An 18,653-nucleotide genomic window follows, 5' to 3' on the forward strand; every position below is an offset into this window, starting at 1 on the left:
TCCTAGCACTCTGGGAGGCTGAGGTGGGCGGATTGCTCGAGGTCAGGAGTTCGAAACCAGCCTGAGCAAGAGCGAGACCCCATCTCTACTATAAATAGAAAGAAATTAATTGGCCAACTAATATATATAGAAAAAATTAGCCAGGCATGGTGGCACATGCCTGTAGTCCCAGCTACTCAGGAGGCTGAGGCAGGAGGATTGCTTGAGCCCAGGAGTTTGGGGTTGCTGTGAGCTAGGCTGACGCCACGGCACTCACTCTAGCCTGAGCAACAAAATGAGACTCTATCACAAAAAAAAAAAAAAAAAAAAAAAGAAAAGAAAAGAAAAGAAAAGAAAAAGAAATATAAAATGTTGCAGCCACTAGGAAAACAGTCTTGTAGTTAAGTGATTAAATAGAGAGTTATCACATAACCCAGCAATTTCACCCTTAGTATATGCCCCCCAAAATGAAAATATATGTTCACTCAAAAACTTATACACAAATGCTGTTTATAACAGCATTATTTATAATAGCCAAAAAGCGGAAACCACCCATATGTCCATCAACTGACTAATTGTAAACAAAATCTGGTGTGTATATATATATATGCAATAGAATAATTTTTGTCAGTTAAAAGATATCAAATACTGATAAATGCTACAACATAGATGAACCTTGAAAATGTCATAGTAAGTAAAAGAAGCCAATCACAGAAGGCCACATATCATATGACTGCATTTATATAAAATGTCCAGAATATGCAAATCCATAGAGACTAAAAGTAAATTAGTGGTTTCCTAGGGTTGGGGGAAGGAGGAAACAGGGAGTGACTGCTAATGTATTCAGGGTTTCTTTCTGGGGTGATCAGAGTCTTCTGGAATTAGATAATAGTGATGAATACAGAACTTGAATATACTTGAAACCACTGAATTGTATGTGTTAAAAGAGTGAACATTATGATAGGGCATTATGTATCAATACAAGTATTATTTGAAAATCTTAACACAGACACAAATATAATCCCATGAGAAGTCCACAGTAGTATCTTTTAAATTGTTATGTTCAAAAGTTTGTTTTTTGTGTTTTTTTTAACAGCAAGGGAGAAAAGTGAGGAAATAATGTTTTTCCCCATCTTTGGGAGGAACACCTCTGTAACCATATTTGATTCTACTTCCTCACCTCCCTTTATTGGTCCAAATTCTGGACACCCAAGTAGAACTTTGGAACTTCAGAGGTACAGTCTTTTTATCCTCTAGCAAATTAGCTTTAACCACAAAGCTGTGAGGGCACACTGTTGTTGCATTAGACACAAGTCTTGGGCATCCAGAGCATCATGTAGTGCCAGGGCCTTGGTCAGATTTACCACTGGTGCCTTGCCTTTCCAGCTTTCGTTTCGGTTCCATTCTCCCACATCCAAGGACCTTGGGGTTCAGATCTGGTATCTCGTGCACAACCCCCATACTCAGAATTACTTTCCTTTTCTCCCACCCTCATTAAAAACTATTTCTGGGGATTTCTGCTTTTAATTCTGATTAATTATTGACTTATTAATTAAAATTGTTCATGCTAAAGCTCAAGGTGAAAACTGCTAACTGAAACCACTTTCTTAAATGTATTTATTTATTTTCTGAAAGTATGTATTTCCTAGCTTCATTTACTGAAAAGGCTTAGAAGCAGTGACAAAAATGAGCCTCCCTCTAGGATCTCTAAAAACATTTCCTTTTTAAAGGAACCAGAGCTCCTTGGGAAAATGTGTGATTCCAAGTCAGGGCCAGGAAACATTTAAATGAGTCTGGAACATCTTGTTAGAAAGCAAGGAAGCTATCAATAACCACTGAGCATATGTTGAAAGGACTCAAGAGCCAACTTAGAAGGGTTCTCAGTGACTAAAGATGGGAATATTTGAGCATTAAAAGGAATAATTGAAATGGGCTGGAGCATATTATGTGTTCAAATGCAAGAGTTCCTTATGTTACCTTCAAACAAAAGATCATTTGTTGAAGTTGCAAGAAAACCAGTTTGTTCATTTGGAAAATGGTAAATAAAGGGAAAAAATCAAGCATTTATTCCATATTTCCTCTATGACTTATATCTTAGGATAACCAAGTAGTTAATAGTTAACGTGGGCCGGGCACAGTGGCTCACGCCTGTAATCCTAACATTCTGGGAGGCCAAGGAGGGCAGATTGCTCAAGGTCAGGAGTTCAAAACCAGCCTGAGCAAGAGCGAGACCCTGTCTCTACTATAAATAGAAAGAAATTAATTGGCCAACTAATATATATAGAAAAAATTAGCCGGGTATGGTGGCACATGCCTGTAGTCCCAGCTACTCAGGAGGCTGAGGCAGAAGGATTGCTTGAGCCCAGGAGTTTTAGGTTGTTGTGAGCTAGGCTGATACCATGGCACTCACTCTAGCCTGGGCAATGTGAGATTCTGTCTCAAAAAAAAAAAAACAAAAAAAAAACAGTAGTTGATGTGAAAAAGATTACGATCATTTTGCAACCCCTAATGAAATAATGGATCCAAGTAACAATCACCATTGTTTGCTAAAAACATTAACACGAAAAGTTGATAAGGAACTTTATAAGGGGTGAATCAGACTGATAGCATCTACTTATTAATCTTAGTATCAAAAAAAGAGACAAAATTGACATATGCCTCTTGATGTGATGCAGTATGAAGTACATAGTTCCATCTATGAAATATTCTTGCTAAAAACTCTAACCTGAATTTTATCAAGCCTCAAAAATCTGTTTATAAGAAATAAAGTTGTTAGAGGAATATGTAAGATAACACCATGGGGATGCAATCAGCAAAATCTAAAATGAGAGAAATTCTATAGGATTAATGACATAGTTTCTTCAACAAATGAATGACAAGAAAAAAAAAATTAAAAGGGAGGGGAGACTGTAGATTTAAAGAAACTCAGGAAGCATCAACCATATTCAATTTGTGCACCTATTTAAACTAACTGTAAAAAAATCCCATTTATAGTCTTTAAATAGCACATAATTCATAACTACATCTAAAGTTTATTTCTGTTATGGCTTGGAATGAGCGGGCTTTCGAGAGCCACTTGCTGGCCACTGCAGCCCTCTGCCCAGAGTTTACCAGAATAGTATTGGCAACTTGGTGACCTGGTTTATCACTTCTGAGATGTTGCTGATATTTACCTAAACAGCCCAGGTGCCATAATACATAATGTTGCCACCAGAGCCATTACTGTTATGATAAGACATATATGAAGAGTCCTTATATAAAATTTATAGTAGATAAACTTTTTACATTATAAATTCCTAATTTTCTAATCAGTAAAACATTTATATTTTAAAACAGAACCAAATATAGCACATTAAATATAGTATATGTACTTTACATATAGGATAGTATGTTCATTTTCTAAATGAGCTGACTTTTATAAATGAAATTTATAAATTATAGGCATTTCTCATTTTGAGAAAACATCAAATTTTCTTTCTGTGAAATATTTTTCTCTCTTTTCTAGGAAGTTGTTTTAGGTTATGTGAAAGAGATGCTTCCTCATCTCTAAGGCTTACCAGAAACTCTGATTTGAAGAGAATAAATGGATTTTGCACCAAACCACAGGAAAGTTCCAGAGCTCCATCTCGTAAGTTTTTATTTTCCATTTATGGGGTAGGTAGCACCCAATGAGTAGGACAACTTGGAATCAAAAGAACCTAACAGAGAGGGGTTCCTATTTTATACATTTTCATGTAGGGCAGGCCTCTCATATTGTACTTGTATTGGTTATGCACACACACATAATGATTTCATTTTCCTCATTTGTCATTTTCCTCGCTTTCTTGCCTCAGCAGTTGGACTGGAGCTGTCTCTAGGAGTATTGATGCCCCAAAGTAAATAGTGGTCTAGAAATGATCTTTTAAGGAACCCCAAAGGTGAACCAAATTAAGAAATTATGTTTTGGGTAAAATATTAACCAGGGCTAAGCTCTGGCATGGGCATTGACTTCAGCCACATCCAGTCCTATTCCTAACTCTAACCCTTGTCACTGTCACCACTATGAGAAAAGGGGGCATAATATATAAACTGTTGGGTGCTAGGTGATATTTTACTGTTTTTTCTTCATGGGAGTACACTTGGACCAGGCAGGTCTTGGTGAGTGGAAAGAAACCATTCCCAAAGGATATTTATCAAGATTTTAAAAATATTTATACCCTTCGAGCTGATATTTCACTTCCAGGATCTGTTCCAAGGAATGATCACTACATACGGAAAAAACTTTGAGTATGTGTTCCCATTTTTTATATATAATGGGAAATTATAAGTAAATCTAAATATCCAATAATCAGGGAATAATTAGTTAATGTATATTAGAACTACTTGATGAGATATTATGCAGCTGTTAGAAATGGTGCTTATAAATGCTATGTACTGGAAGGTGGCTGACACCTGTAATCCTAGCACCTTAGGAGGCAGAGGCAAGAGGACTACTTGAGTCCAAGAGTTTGAGACCAGCCTGAGGAAGAGTGAGACCCCATCTCTACAAAAAAGAGAAAAATTAGGTGGGTGTGGTGGCACATGCCTGTAGTCCTGGCTACTCAGGAGAGGCAGGAGAATCCCTTGAGCCCAGGAGTTTGAGGTTATAGTGAGCTATGAAGACTCCACTGCACTATAGCCAGAGAAACATTGAGACACTATCTCAAAAAAGAAAAGAAAAATAAACATGTACTAGTATGGAAAATGTTTACCATAATGTTAATGAATAAAGCAGGATACAGACTTTTTTTTAATATTGTGTGTAAGCATAAACATGATACACACAAATTGCATACACAGCCAGGAATGCCCCAGCACCTTGGGAGGCTGAGGCAGAGGATCGCTTGAGGCCAGGAGCTTGAGACCAGCCTGGGCAACATAGCAAGACCCTATCCCTAAAATAATAAAAACAGAGCAAGACCCCGTCTCTAAAAAAAAATAAATAGGCCGGGCTCGGTGGCTCACGCCTGTAATCCTAGCACTCTGGGAGGCTGAGGCGGGTGGATTGCTCAAGGTCGGGAGTTCGAAACCAGCCTGAGCGAGACCCCGTCTCTACTAAAAATAGAAAGAAATTAATTGGCCAACTAATATATATAGAAAAAATTAGCCAGGCATGGTGGCGCATGCCTGTAGTCCCAGCTACTCGGGAGGCTGAGGCAGTAGGATCGCTTGAGCCCAGGAGACTGAGGTTGCTGTGAGCTAGGACGCCACGGCACTCACTCTAGCCTGGGCAACAAAGTGAGACTCTGTCTCCAAAAAAAAAATTAATTAATTAAAAATCATACACACATATACATATATACATATATGGTTATGCTCAGGGGGATAAAACTTAGGAAGCATACCAAAATTGAAATACAGTGACTATGCTATGACAATGACAGTAGAATTAAGAAGAGTCTCCATGTTTTTCTTTTTCATATCTATACTTTCTGAATTATCTTTAATGGGTATGTGTTACTTAAAATTTAAAAAAGAAAAAGTATAAAGAGAATTGTGCCAAGTGCTTGAAGGATTAAAAGGTAAGACTAGTAGAGCAGCACTATTTCTATACTTCTAAATCTGTTTTTGTTTTGTTTTGTTTTGACATAGTCTCACTCTGTTGCCCGGGCTAGCATGCCATGGCGTCAGCCTAGCTCACAGCAACCTCAAATTCCTGGGCTCAAGCAATCCTTCTGCCTTAGCCTTCCAAGTAGCTGGGACTACAGGCATGCATCACCATAATTTTTTCTGTATATTTTTATGGCCAATTAATTTGTTTCTATTTTTAGTAGAGACAGGGTCTCGCTCTTGCTCAGGCTGGTTTTGAATCCCTGACCTTGAGCGATCCACCCATCTCGGCTTCCCAAAGTGCTAGGATTACAGGCATGAGCCACTGTACCTGTCCTAAACCTGTTTTCTTGTCTTTGGTTCTTTCTGTACTTTTTTTCTTATGACTTTTCTGTTCCTTTTGCTGTTATCATCTGATTAGGCGAAAGGAACAGCATAAGCAAAGATGTGGCAGTGGGAATGCACGTGACATGTCGGTAACAGTCAAGGAGATGATTTGTCTGCAGGAAAGACGTAGGCAGTGGATGGACGTTGAGTTGAGATAACCTTGGAGGCCACATTTAACCCTGACATTCTGTGATTGCTAGCTATTTCTGCTCCTTAACTTCAGTGCCTTCTGCTTTCTTTGAAAGACTTTCTACCTTCCAGTCTTTGATTCTGTACTTTTCTTGCTCATCTGTCTTCCCCCACTCTGTTTTCCTCTGCTGCCTCTTTCTTGGGTCATGCATCAAGGCTTAGCCGTTGGCCTTCTGCTCCTCTTTGTCACTCACTGGCTCTCCCTTTGCACTGATGTCTATTTCTACTCCCAACCTTTTAATGAAAGCAACTCAGATATTATAAATTCCGTTCAGACTCCACAAATCTTAAGATAGCATTCATGCTCTTTCCTTTCCTAACTGGTTCCTTTCATAGTCTTGTTTTGGTTAACAGTACTGCTGTTGCCTTAGTCCTAAAAGTTTGAGGTTCTTTATGATTTCTTCTTCTTTGTCTCAACTTAATCAGTCTCTAAATTCTTTCAGTCATCCTCAGACTGACTTCATCTCTCTTCCTTCTGCCGTAATTCCTGTTCAGACTATATCACCTCACCCGTGTATTACAATCTCCTATTTGGACTTTTTGCCCACTCTACCCTATCCCCCTTTCTCTCTTCCATCCATCTATCATGCAGATTAATCTTCACAAAACATTAACTTCCTTGCTTCAAAATGTACAATAGTTCCCAAATCAGGTCTAAACTCCTAAGCCTGGTATATTCAAGGTCTTTTATAATCTGATTTTGCCTTTTTCTTTTTCTGCTGAAGGCAGACAAGCTCCTCACTGTTCCCTTCTTAGTTCATCCTTACTTCCATATCTTTGTGATGTTCTTTCTGCTTTCAATGGGTGGGGCTTATATTGGGAAATAATGCTTTTATTTTGCCTCAGTCTTCATGGAATTTTCGAATCTCACGTGGAAAATGAGATATCCAAAGAAATTCCACTCAAATAAAGCTATAAGTAGCTTGAGGTTTCTCAGTGTGTCTGTTAAGTGACTGGCTGAAAAGCATAAACAGCATTTTTCTGTTACTAAATTTGAGAGTCATGATCTCAAATAAGAAATAAGTAAGATTTCTTGTCTGGTTTTTCTCATAGACACCTACAGCCACAGAGTGCCTTTACACAAACCCACAAGTTGGGAGAAAAAGATCCTGATATGGTCAGGTCGCTTCAAAAAGGAAGATGAAATCCCAGAGACTGTCACGTGAGTGCTGAATTTAGGGTTGTAAGCAGCTTTCAGTTCTCACTGATCTGTTTTAAGGGAAAAGCAATTCCTCTGACTCCTGATTGTTCCAACCCTTTCAACCAAGTTTGAAAACATTTTTCACTTCTCTAAATATTTTGTCTTTTAGTAAGTATTTGGAATAAAAACAGTGCTAGCAAACCTATGTCTTGGTATGTTACATTGCAGCTACTGTCAGGTAATTGCCCAACTGATTGTTTGATGTCATCTCCTGGTTACAGAAATGTGACTGCTTATTAATTTGTTTTTACTTTGGGTGTATAAATTAGGTACCAGTGACAATAAGTATATTCTACAAAATCCACTTGAGTATTCAACCTTAGGCATAAATTTATTTATATGCAACATATTCTTTTTCTGGAATTCAGGACAGAGTGCCTCCTGTCACCAACTTCCTTAAAACTAGCTTTGGCTGGGATCTTGGGCTTGTTTTTTTTTCAGAGTTTGTAGATGATGAATATAGGTTCCTCCAACCCAGGGTTTCTCAACCTCAGTACTAGTGACATTTTTGGCTAGATAATTCTTTGTTGTAGAGGGCCATCCTGTGTATTGTAGGATGTTTAGCAACATCTCTGGCTTTTACTTCCTAGATGCCAGTAGTGTTTCCTCCGTAGTGACAATCAGAAATGTCTCTAGACATTGCCAAATGTCCCCTAGAGGGAGAAAATCACCCCCAGTTAAGAACCAGTACCCCAGACTCATGTATAAGACCCTGATTGGTTGGCATCTTTCAAGTCATGATGGAAAAAAAATCTCAGTTCATTAAGGGTATCTTTTCCAGGAAGATAGGTAGTATTTGCTTTCTGTTCACAACAGCTTTATTAGAGCTTTTCTGCTTCTGCCAGTCAAAGCAGCACATTATTTTCATTAGCACTATCTCAGCAGGAAAGCCCTGGTCCTCCTTAGCTCAAGTGGCTATCTGTTCTTCCGGGAAATGAGACCATACCATCAAAACAGTAAAGGTGATACTGTTTAAAAAAAAAAAAAAAAACAGGGCCGGGTGTGGTGGCTCACACCTGTAATCTTAGCACTCTGGTAGGCCGAGGTGGGTGGATGGCTCAAGGTCAGGAGTTCAAACCAGCCTGAGCAAGAGCGAGACCCCATCTCTACTAAAAATAGAAACAAATTAATTGCCCAACTAAAAATATATAGAAAAAATTAGCTGGGCATGGTGGCGCATGCCTGTAGTCCCAGCTCCTCGGGAGGCTGAGGCAGGAGGATCACCTGAGCCCAGGAGTTTGAGGTTGCTGTGAGCTAGGCTGATGCCATGGCACTTTAGCCCAGGCAAGAGAGTGAGACTCTGTCTCAAAAAAAAACAAAAAAAACCCCACAAAACACACATACCAGAAATAACAATAACCAAGTCCTTGCCTGTGCTCTAATTTCCTCCTGAATATCCCAGCAGAAAATAAACTGGTATATATCCACTGCCCTAACAGATGCCATATAGACATTGCTATGCAATGCCTTCCTTAGTTTGCTTTCTAGATGGTTCCAAGATCCACTTAGGCCCAAAATACTGCCTAGTGAGTCACCCTGGAAGGTTCTTCTCTGGGCCTGGGCAGCTATTCATCCTTATGCTGGTAGTTCTGAACAGGTACCACTTAACTGTCCTTAGCAGTTGGCCCTGGTTCCTACCAGACTACAGGCCCAACAGTACCTGGAGAACTCCATCCACATGCTGCCTCAGAGGTCTTACCTCACACTGTGTATGTTTTTAGGGGTCCTTCTCCTACTGCAACATTCTAGACCCTGTGCCTCCTTACAAGCATTTTTCAAGTACTATCCCTCACCCCTGTGATTTTAAAAGTAATATATGTTAAATATCTAGGGAGAAAAAAGTAAAAAGCACTTCAATCCCATCAACCAGAGATAATCATTCCTATTTACATGTCTACTGAAGCCAGTTCTTTAGCCCATAAGGACTCCACATGCCCAGCCTTGAGGCTCTACCAGACACCTAGGTAATAGAACCATGACTATGGGACATGGTGGTGCACACCTGTAGTCCCAGCTACTCAGGAGTTCAGGTCCAGCCTAGGCAACAGAGTGAGATCTTTTCTCTTAAAAATAATTAAATTAAAAATGGAACCATGACTCGTTGCCTAGTTGCAGAATCACCAAGGTAAAGTGGCACTCTGCTTTACCTCTTTAGACTCTTCCATTTTACACCTCTGAGCTTTTACACAAGAATGATGATCCAACCCTCAACTTTCTGTTAAGGCGCATGGATCTATATTCAGTGGACAGTTTAGAAGAGCTACACTTAAGCACTTGCCAAAGAGCACAATCTCAAGTTCACTGACACTGAATTTTAGCAAAACATTAGTTAAAGGATAGATATTAAGGGAGCATTGCTTAAAGGAACTTTCTACTGTTTCAGATATTCTCAAATTTAATTCCTGGTTCAAGACAGAGAGCAAACATCTGGGTAGATGGAACACATTTTTTAACTCTGTCATGTTTGCTTTCTTCCTGAATTGTGCTTTGGGTTGAAACTTACAAAGCTCATTGCAGTATGTGTTGTCAGAATGTTTTCAGACAATCATTATATCACGTAGTATCTTCTTCTTAAGAACAGCAGGGAGAGATAAATAGCTACTGGCTTCACTTTCAGCATTCATAGGCTGCTAGAAACCTGAAAGCCAAAGTTGGGGCCCATCATTGCAAGTGTAGATTAATATGCCTGGCCTTTTTTTGTTTCATTCTTGACTTCTTTTTGTGTCTTCAAACTTTCTGCTGCTTATGTACTACTTTAAATTTGTGCTATCTTGTATTTTATATATAAATAGTTATGAAAAATGCCCCATCCTCCCTCCAAAGTCCTATGAGATCTCTAGGTCCTACCTCCTTTTTTATATTTATAGACACCAGTACATTTCTAATTTATACACAGAGCTTTTTATCCTGTTACGACTTCAGAAAGAGAAAAGTTAAGTTTCTTTCATGATCTTATTGTACTAGGTTTGAGATGCTTGATGCTGCAAAGAACAAGGTACGGGTGAAGATTAGCTATATAATGATTGCCCTGACAGTGGCAGGATGCATCCTGATGATTATTGAGGGCAAGAAGGTAAGAGTGGGTTTCCTATTTATTTCTGTGTGTTCTCCACAAAGGATCTGCAGGACATCAGGGATTGACCCTCGTATTTATTCTGAGAGGAGGCTACTTTCTACATGAGATGATTAGAAACAAAACAAGACATTTTAGGAACAAACCTGGAATATCATGGTTGGGGATAAATAGCAAATCCTAACTTTGGCATTGGAAGGACTAAATTCATTTTGTATACTGTAAAAAAAAGTTTTTATTATCACAGATGTCATAAATAATGTGAACCGAGAAATATGACACTGGCATATTTAATAACCCTTTGCCTATTTATAAAGCACTCTCATACACGAGCATATTTATCTTCACTATAACTCATGGTGAGCATTCTTATCATGGTTCTTTATTTCAAGCTCAGCCAAACTAAGCCATGTCTAAGCACCATAGCTCTTAAGCAGTATATAGGAATACAAGTCTAGAAATTTTCGTTTTAACACAGATTATAATTAGTAGCTATCACTAATTGAATACTCCCTATATTCCAGGTACTTTGCTATTATTAATAATTTCATTTGAACCTTACAGAAACACTATAAGATAGATATTATTAGGACCTCATTTACAAATGAGGAACTATAGCTTAGAAAGTTTTAGTAACTTCCCCAAAGCCACACATTTCCCTAATGGCAGACCTACAGTGTGAACCTAGACCTAATTGAGGTGATAGTAAAATTGTTCCCATTTATTGAGTGCTCATTATATAGCAGGTACTGTTAAGCTCATTTAATCACCACAATAACCCTAAGAACCTAAGAGGTATGTTCTCTTATTACCATGTTTTATAAAGGAGGAACCTGGGGCTTAGAGATGTTAAATAATTTTTCCAAAGTCATATAGCTAATAAGTGACAGGATAAAAATCAGACCCAAGTTTGTAGGTTACCAAACCTCATACTGCATTATATTATTATTAAGATGAAGTTATTTTTATATTCAGCAGTGCTGGTCAAATTCTTATTTTAATACCATGTCTAATGTCACAGATTCCATGTGAAAAGAGATGTCTTATAACTATTATCAGATATTAAAATGATGCTTCTACACACCCACTGTTAGCTGACTTCCTTCTTCTCAGAGACTCCAGAGTAAAAGGAAATGAACTTTTGGCTCTCTTTAGAGTCTTGCAGTTAAATGGAAATACTGACCATTTTAGGCTGACCTCATGGGATTATGAAGGGGCAAGTGTGCTGACCTGGGTGAAGTTCTCTTGAAAACTCTTCCTGTCCCAGTTTGGTTTTTCTTCTGTCTCCCTTTTTGACCTCTCATGCATAGTCCTCAGATTGAAACCTACAAGAGCACGTGGACAGGACAATATGTGCTTCTAGAATTCCAAGAAATCTGCATTGTTTTTGTATACTTTACTAGCTGTGTTTAAATACTCCAGAAGCAAATTATTCCCCTAGGATCTCTTCTAGCATCATCCAAGGGTGTATGCTATGTATTTTAGAGAGTTTCTCTCCTGTTCTATACCATAAAATTGTAACATTTACCTTTTATATAATTTCCATTTCCCAGAAGTTGGTAAATGCTACTAGAATGGAGAACTTTTGAACTTAATGTGATTTGGAAGAAAGAAATTAGCCATTGTATGTTTTGTTCTCCCTATCAACTTCCCACTCCCATTCTCCTCCCCCTCAACATACCTAATTCTTTTTGTATGGAATTACACAGATGTAAGAAAATACCAGCCAAGGATACTAGTTTCACTTATTTAGTATGAAAGCCTTGAAACTAATCTGTTTATGTAAGCTTCATAGAAATGTTAACAGTTCACATACGGAAGGGAACAAGGGGAGAGGACAGTAGCCTCCCTCACTGAAAGGATGGAGTTGTAGGATAGGTAGCACTGGGAGTCATCAGTGGTAGTAGTTTTGGTAAAGTCTGGGATTCCCACAACTGAATGCTTTCGGTAAAAGAGCGAGAAGCTAGAAGGGTGTGAAAGGATGCAGATGAACTGAGGAAGGAGAAAGGGTAGCAACTAAGAAAAGTGAAAAGGGGAAAAGAGGGGTAAAAATATGAGAAGATATTTAATATAAAAAATGAGAGAAAAACAGGAAAGACACCGGAATAAAGTATAATGGAAGAAGAGGCTAAAGATATAAAGGGGCCAGAAAGGAAGAGAAGGAATGGTGTGGCCCTTTTTCTTTTATGCTTGAATGGATGGGCTACTGTTCTCTGAAGCAAAGGCACATGGAGGTCAGAGGCACATGGAGGGGACTGCTGTGTCCAGTGTCCAAGCAGCATACCACTCCCTACCTCTACAGCCCTAGTTAACCTGCTGTCATTAGTGAAGGTAATGGCATCCTCCCCTGATGGGCATAAATAATCACCTATTCAAATTTGTTTCACTTTAGGCTGCCAGAAGGAACGAGACTTTAACTAGCTTGAACTTAGAAAAGAAAGCTCGCCTGAGAGAGGAAGCAGCTATGAAGGCCAAAACAGAGTAGCAGCGGTATCTATGTTGGCTGGATTTTGAAAATGGAGGAATAATGCTGCAACAACAAGCCTGTATTAAAAAGAATTTGTTATGGGGATCCATTTCATAAAAGTATAGTTTGCACAAACTTATACCATTTCCCTATTTCTGCTATATAGGTACAAATAAATTTCCTTAAAGAATGACTTGTCTGTGTTTTATGGCTTTGGTCTAAGTAAAATTTAGCCTCTCAGCTTTTTGAAGAAAAATCAAGAGGAAAATTGAAACAACTTATTTCAACTTGAATATTAAGTTTTCTTTAGAGAAAACAAGTACCATATCTTACTTCTATTCCTGTGACCAAAGTGACTTCTCTCCACAGGCCCAAATGGGGGTTTCTAACTCTTTATTTCTCTCTCTTGTGTGAGGTCATTTCTGAAAAGATAAGAAAGGCCAGTTGAGCACACTGCTCAGGTACATCTTGGAGAGCCAGCCTTCCCAAATGCCATAGTGCTATTGGGGTGGTGGGCTCCCAAAAGAGAGAGCCCTGAGTAGCAGCCAAACCACACTCAGTATCTTCAGGCATGCTGGCAGATGGAAGCTTTTAGGAGAGCAGTTTTTGAAAACGTCCTGGCAAGGTGGTAAGAGTAGGCTGACTGGGAGTTTTGAGGACTTAGAAATCCCAGGATCATTGAGTTGCTTGGAGCCAGCACAGTCACCTCTTAGCTTCATGGCTTAGAAGTCTCAACTGGCCCTTTTCCTGCTGCCTGAGAAACTAAATTTCTCAATTATGAAAATATAATGTATTTTTTATTAGCACTGAAAGATAAGCATTTGTACCAAGCATGTATGTATCTCATTTAGTTTTGACTTTGGGATACTAAGTTGTCTCATATTTAGACATAGGTATAGGTTTCTATTTTAAACATTTCATTTATTCTAACATGCTTCATAAGTATTAATGGATGGCAAGTCATTACACTAGACCCCCCCTTACCCATAGTTTTGCTTTCTGTGATTTCAGTTGCTCAAGGTCTGAAAATATTAAATGGAAAACTCCAGAGAGAAACTATTCATAAGCTTTAAATTGCATACAGCTCAAAGTAGCATGATGAAATCTCTTGCTGTCCTGTTCCATCCACCCAACATCTGAATCATCCCTCTGCCCAGTGTATCCATTCTGTACACACTATCTGCCTGTTAGTCACTTACTAGCCATCTTGGTTATCATACTGACTCTCGCGGTATCAGGGTGCTTGTGTTCAATTAACCCTTATTTTACTTAATAATGGCCTGAAAGTGCGTTGTGCTATGCCTAATTTATAAATTAAACTCTATCATAGGTATGTATGAAAAAATACAGTATACATAGAATTGGGGACTATCCACAGTTTGAGGCATCCACTGGGGGTCTTAGAACATATTCTCCCAAGGATAAGGGGAGACTACAGCCATCCCAGTGTGCTAGTTCTTCTCCTCAGATAGTTATAAGAGAGATTAAAAAGTAATATATGCAGCTGAGAAACTATGAGAACTTAGTTTAATAAAATATGCAGTGAAATGTAACATACTACCCTGTAGTTTCATAATCTATCTAATAATGATGTCTGCCTATATACTTTGGAATAATTTGACCTTAGCTGCTTTTTTAGATATCAAGTTTTTTTATATTTATCATTTGCAAATTTATTATCAAAAAGCATTGCTTCTTGTACATTTTAGAAGATTCAATTATTTTAGGACACTTAATGCCAGTGTTTTAAATATGGGTAAATATTAATGTACTTCTTTTAAAAAAAATACTTCACAGAGCAGTACCATTTTTAACTTCTGAAGAACATTACAAAGTGTTGTTATCTCAGAGATTTACTGTAATAAAAATGTTTCATTAAACTAAGCTCACAAACGTTACTGTGCACCAAGAATTTAGTGATTTCTCATTTTGTGTCATTCTGCTATTCAGTAATGTATAGTGACTACCTCTTTATGGGTTAAATATCTATTTCTTGGCCAGAATTTCAGACCTACTCCTAACTAATACTACTTCTTCCAATATCCTCACATACCAACCTCTTAGCAGTCATCCCCTACAAGTAACTCTGTCATATCCCTAAGAACTTACCAAGCAAATCAAATTTAATGTATAGTATTACAAAGTACTATAATCTACAAAAGAAGACAGTTTTGCCCTTGTTGCTTTCAGTTAAATTAATGTTGTACTCTTTTTTTTGGCTTAATTTCTAAATTCTTTTTGCTTGTGTATCATGTGTCCATGGGTAAAGTGGGCAGAAATCATTTTCTACTTTATATTTCCTGTAAGCACTATTGAGTAAAGTTAGTATGTGAGGATATGGTTACTTTTTATTTTTAATCAACATGTTTTAGGAATCTGTTACTAAAATTTATCAAAAGCAGGCAAGGAATGAATAAAGCAGTGGTGACACTGTCATTCCTCAAACATTACTTGAATCCCTTTACTATACAAAAACCAAGAATACATAAATTCTCTATATAAAAACCAAAGAATACAAAGAGACATACTTTCTGATTCCACAAAACCCATGAAAGCATTACAATACAAATTGGTGAATAATAGAAATAGGAACACCTAACTCAGCTGTCAGCTGCAACTGGAGGCAAGCAGTGATGGCTCCACAAGTACTGATTTCTGAACTGAGTTTGAACCATGGGTGGGAGACAGTAGGTCGGACATATAACGAAGGAGAAAAGTTTTCACCATTCATTTAGCTTGTCTGAATAATCACAAGACAGCACAATCTAACAAGGTAGTGCGCAGTCCTTCAGTAAGCAACATTTGGTATATTTTTAGGTTTTTTCTTGATAAGAAATCTCCACCACCATCCCTGACTTAAGCATTTTCCAAACCAGAAACCCTAGAATTATTCCAAATGCCCTTATTTAGTCACCCCCTGTTCTATAATCTTAATTTCTAAATATTTCTCAAATACACTGACCCTCTAGGATAGTCACTGAGAAGACCCTAATGGGAAACCGTACAGGAAGAGAGACATGAGATTACTAACAGGCCTCAAGATTAGAAGTCAGAAGCTCTAAGTTCTAGACATCATTTTCCAACTGTTTTCATTTTGTAAATGTAGGTTATAAGCCTCAAAATCTTATAATCAAAGACAGATTTAAAAAGAAATATAAAACCATGCCTAAATTAAGAGAAACCACTTTTTAAAAAATTTTTTTGCCAACTTGGCTCTACTACTTGGTTTCCAAAGGGATTAATAGTTACTTATCCACAGTTTAATTGTTTTGTCATTTTCTAATGCTGCTGATGCAATGATATTATCTGTAGGATGACAAGCTGCTGAGATTACAACATCTGTATGACCTTGTAATTTCTGTACAATCTCTTTAGTCTGAAGGTTCCATATGTAAACCAGGTTATCCTCAGAACCAGACACAATCCATTTTCCACCAGTAACTGAAAAATTAGCAAAAATGCAGTATTTCTCATTCTTGTGACCAGTATATGTCTTCAGGCATCTGCCTCTGCTGTAATCCCACAGTTTAAGAGTGTTGTCCAAAGTTGCAGTAAGAATATATTTACCATTTGGAGAAAATTTTACAAAAGAGACAGGAGGGTTATCATCATCCACAAGTGTTTTTAAACACTGGCCTGAGGCAGCATCCCAGATTCTACAGAGACCATCATAGCTACCTGACACTATCAAAGACCCACTACAATTAAAATGAACAGCAGAAACTGGGTCAGAATGAGCAGACAAAGTCTTGAGGCACTTTCCTGTTTTCACTTCCCATATTTTCACACTCTCATCAAAAGATCCTGAAATGATGAGATTGGATGGTGGATTGAAATTACAACAAAAGACATAATTACTGTGTCCCTTCAGTGTTTTCAAACATTTTCCTGATCTCACATCCCATATCTTTAGAGTTTTATCATCTGAGGCAGAAACAAGACTACTGGAATCTGATGACCAGGCAACATCTGATATTTCCAGATTATGACCATAGAGTGTTTTCTCATATTTTCCATCGTATGCTCCCCAAATTATAATTAGTTTATCAGCAGAAGAACTTGCTAGCCATTCTCCATTAGGACTAAATTTAACTGATGATACAGCTTTCGTATGTCCCACCAGAGTACATTTGAGAGCATAGTTCGGTTTTTCAGGCACTTCTTGGCTCTCATTGGCTGATGAAGTGAGCGCCAACTGTGCTTTGGCATCTCCTGACTCCTTTGTTGCCATGGATCTGAAGCTCCAATTCAGTAGGTTGGCTAGGCGTCCAGTCCTGAACCAGGCAGTCCAGTATTTTGGTTTTCTGCCCAGCAAAATGAAGATAAAAATATCGGATTCAAATATATACAGTTTTTAATGATTATAATTTCTGGATCATCTTTATACTATATATACTGAATCTGCAGCACGGCTTGGACCACTTCAGTTTTTCCTCTCTCTTTTGTTAAATATTTGAGTAATGCTATTGAAAGGGTCCTGTGTGCTGTTGACAAGTAAGGTACTAATGCTCGTTATTTTATTAATGTATAATATAAAGCTGTCCAACGCGGGGGCGAGGGGGATCTCTACATTAAGTATTTTTTCACCGCCCCCCCGCCCCCACCGCCAGCTCCCAAATGTTTGCCATCATGAGCAATCCTACCAGTCAGACTAGGTCCTTGAGGACGAACGAACCACGGCTTTAAACAGATTTCAGAAGCCAAAAGAAAACCTACGTAGCCACAGGATTCTGAAGCCCTGGCCTACGGATTACTTGCGCACATACCTACGAGACAGCACTGCAGCGACAACCCCTAACCTAGCGGGAAAGGAAGTCTGTGCAAAGGAAGCCCCTCCCAACCACCACTTCCGAGCCCAGATAACCAATGGGAGACGCTTTCCTGCGCCTGCGCAAGAGGAGCCGGTCCTGCCCCGCCCCAGGTCCTTTTCGACCCCGCCCTCCAGACACAAACGTGACCGCGTCCTTCGGTGGGTTTGTTAGGTGTACAGGGCTTGTCCCAGACCTGACTGGCTAATGCGGGAAGCGACGGATGTATATTTCAAAGACCATTTCTTTCTGGAAACTGTCACAGGAGAGGGCTGAATTTGCCGTTGCCCCTTAGCCGCAGGCTGAGGCCCACACCTGACATGTAAACTGCCCAACTGCACGCTTTTCGGAAATGCGCTAAACTCGATCTACCCCGTCGGCGACTCCTAGTAAACTCCTCCTCCGCAGGCGGCTTTGGTTCTGCGCCCTTCCGTGCGCTGTGGTTCAGAGCCTGGTGGCATGGCGTTGGGGTAGCTGAGCAGTGATGATGTGTAGGCAAGGGGTGCGTGGCAGAATTTATGCCACATTATAAAACTCCTGATCTAAAAGTTTTCCCTGAAAACGTTTTGGAAAGGATAAGGAGCATGTCTGTTAGGGGCCTTTAAAAGCCAGAGCTATGCCAGAAGTAACGAGCAAAAATTTATTTTAGCACTTAAACTATGGAAGTTTTAAGCTTCCATAGAAAATTGAGGTGAGATCTGAAACAGAAAAGAACAAAGAGGTTGGTGGAACGGGATAAGAAATGGGTAAGGTTACTACTGTTAATTAGGCTTTACGATCTCTCCCTAGTTCTAAAAGTAATGATCAATAGCTGTGAAAGTATGCAAAATATACATGCTATTCACACATAAGTTACTCTTTTAAACAAGAATTAGGTTTTCCAAAAAACTATAAGCCTGATTAGTTTCTCCGTCCCTGTAGTAGTTCAATAGTGCGCCCAAGAGAGGCAGAAAATGTTGTTTAAAAGGTTTTCGCCGTGAC

The 18,653-nt window shown here is 38.7% G+C and overlaps 3 protein-coding genes across 5 annotated transcripts in view; 1 reads left to right on the plus strand and 2 right to left on the minus strand.

The window, feature by feature from the left end:
• The window catches only part of FAM162A (family with sequence similarity 162 member A), a 29,762-nt gene extending 16,708 nt beyond the window's left edge, over nt 1-13,054 (plus strand). Inside the window, exons 2-5 of the mRNA XM_012780495.2 lie at nt 3,485-3,607; nt 7,177-7,285; nt 10,289-10,397; nt 12,790-13,054. Coding sequence (XP_012635949.1) covers nt 3,485-3,607; nt 7,177-7,285; nt 10,289-10,397; nt 12,790-12,882 — 434 coding nt within the window. The 3' untranslated portion in view covers nt 12,883-13,054. The remainder of the gene's footprint in view (nt 1-3,484; nt 3,608-7,176; nt 7,286-10,288; nt 10,398-12,789) is intronic.
• MIX23 (mitochondrial matrix import factor 23) overlaps nt 1-17,586 on the minus strand; it is a 56,307-nt gene extending 38,721 nt beyond the window's left edge. Inside the window, exons 1-2 of one of the 2 annotated variants that reach the window (XM_076002038.1) lie at nt 17,508-17,586; nt 11,628-11,722 (exon numbers count right to left, since the gene is read on the minus strand). In XM_076002038.1, coding sequence (XP_075858153.1) covers nt 11,628-11,705 — 78 coding nt within the window. In that variant the 5' untranslated portion in view covers nt 11,706-11,722; nt 17,508-17,586. Of the gene's footprint in view, nt 1-11,627; nt 11,723-13,197; nt 13,286-17,507 lie in introns of those variants that run through there. The other variant, XM_020287167.2, reaches the window with a different exon arrangement.
• Nucleotides 13,475-17,689, minus strand: WDR5B (WD repeat domain 5B). Of its 2 annotated transcripts, none has more exons than XM_012780494.3 (2): nt 17,631-17,689; nt 13,475-17,168 (listed from the first exon to the last, which is right to left on the minus strand). In XM_012780494.3, the coding sequence occupies exon 2, from the start codon at nt 17,093-17,095 to the stop codon at nt 16,103-16,105; it is 993 nt and encodes a 330-aa protein (XP_012635948.1). In that variant the 5' UTR covers nt 17,096-17,168; nt 17,631-17,689; the 3' UTR covers nt 13,475-16,102. The 2 variants fall into 2 exon arrangements, with proteins under 2 accessions (XP_012635948.1, XP_012635947.1); XM_012780493.3 differs by lacking the exon at nt 17,631-17,689 and adding an exon at nt 17,508-17,607.
• Between the last annotated feature and the right edge of the window lie 964 nt (nt 17,690-18,653).

Source organism: Microcebus murinus, chromosome 1, assembly GCF_040939455.1.
Source record: "Microcebus murinus isolate Inina chromosome 1, M.murinus_Inina_mat1.0, whole genome shotgun sequence".
Taxonomy (NCBI): domain Eukaryota; kingdom Metazoa; phylum Chordata; class Mammalia; order Primates; family Cheirogaleidae; genus Microcebus; species Microcebus murinus.

Coding starts and splice junctions, on each gene's coding strand:
- WDR5B (XM_012780494.3), bottom strand. CDS start 17,095: ATGGCAACAAAGGAGTCAGGAGATGCCAAAGCACAGTTGGCGCTCACT.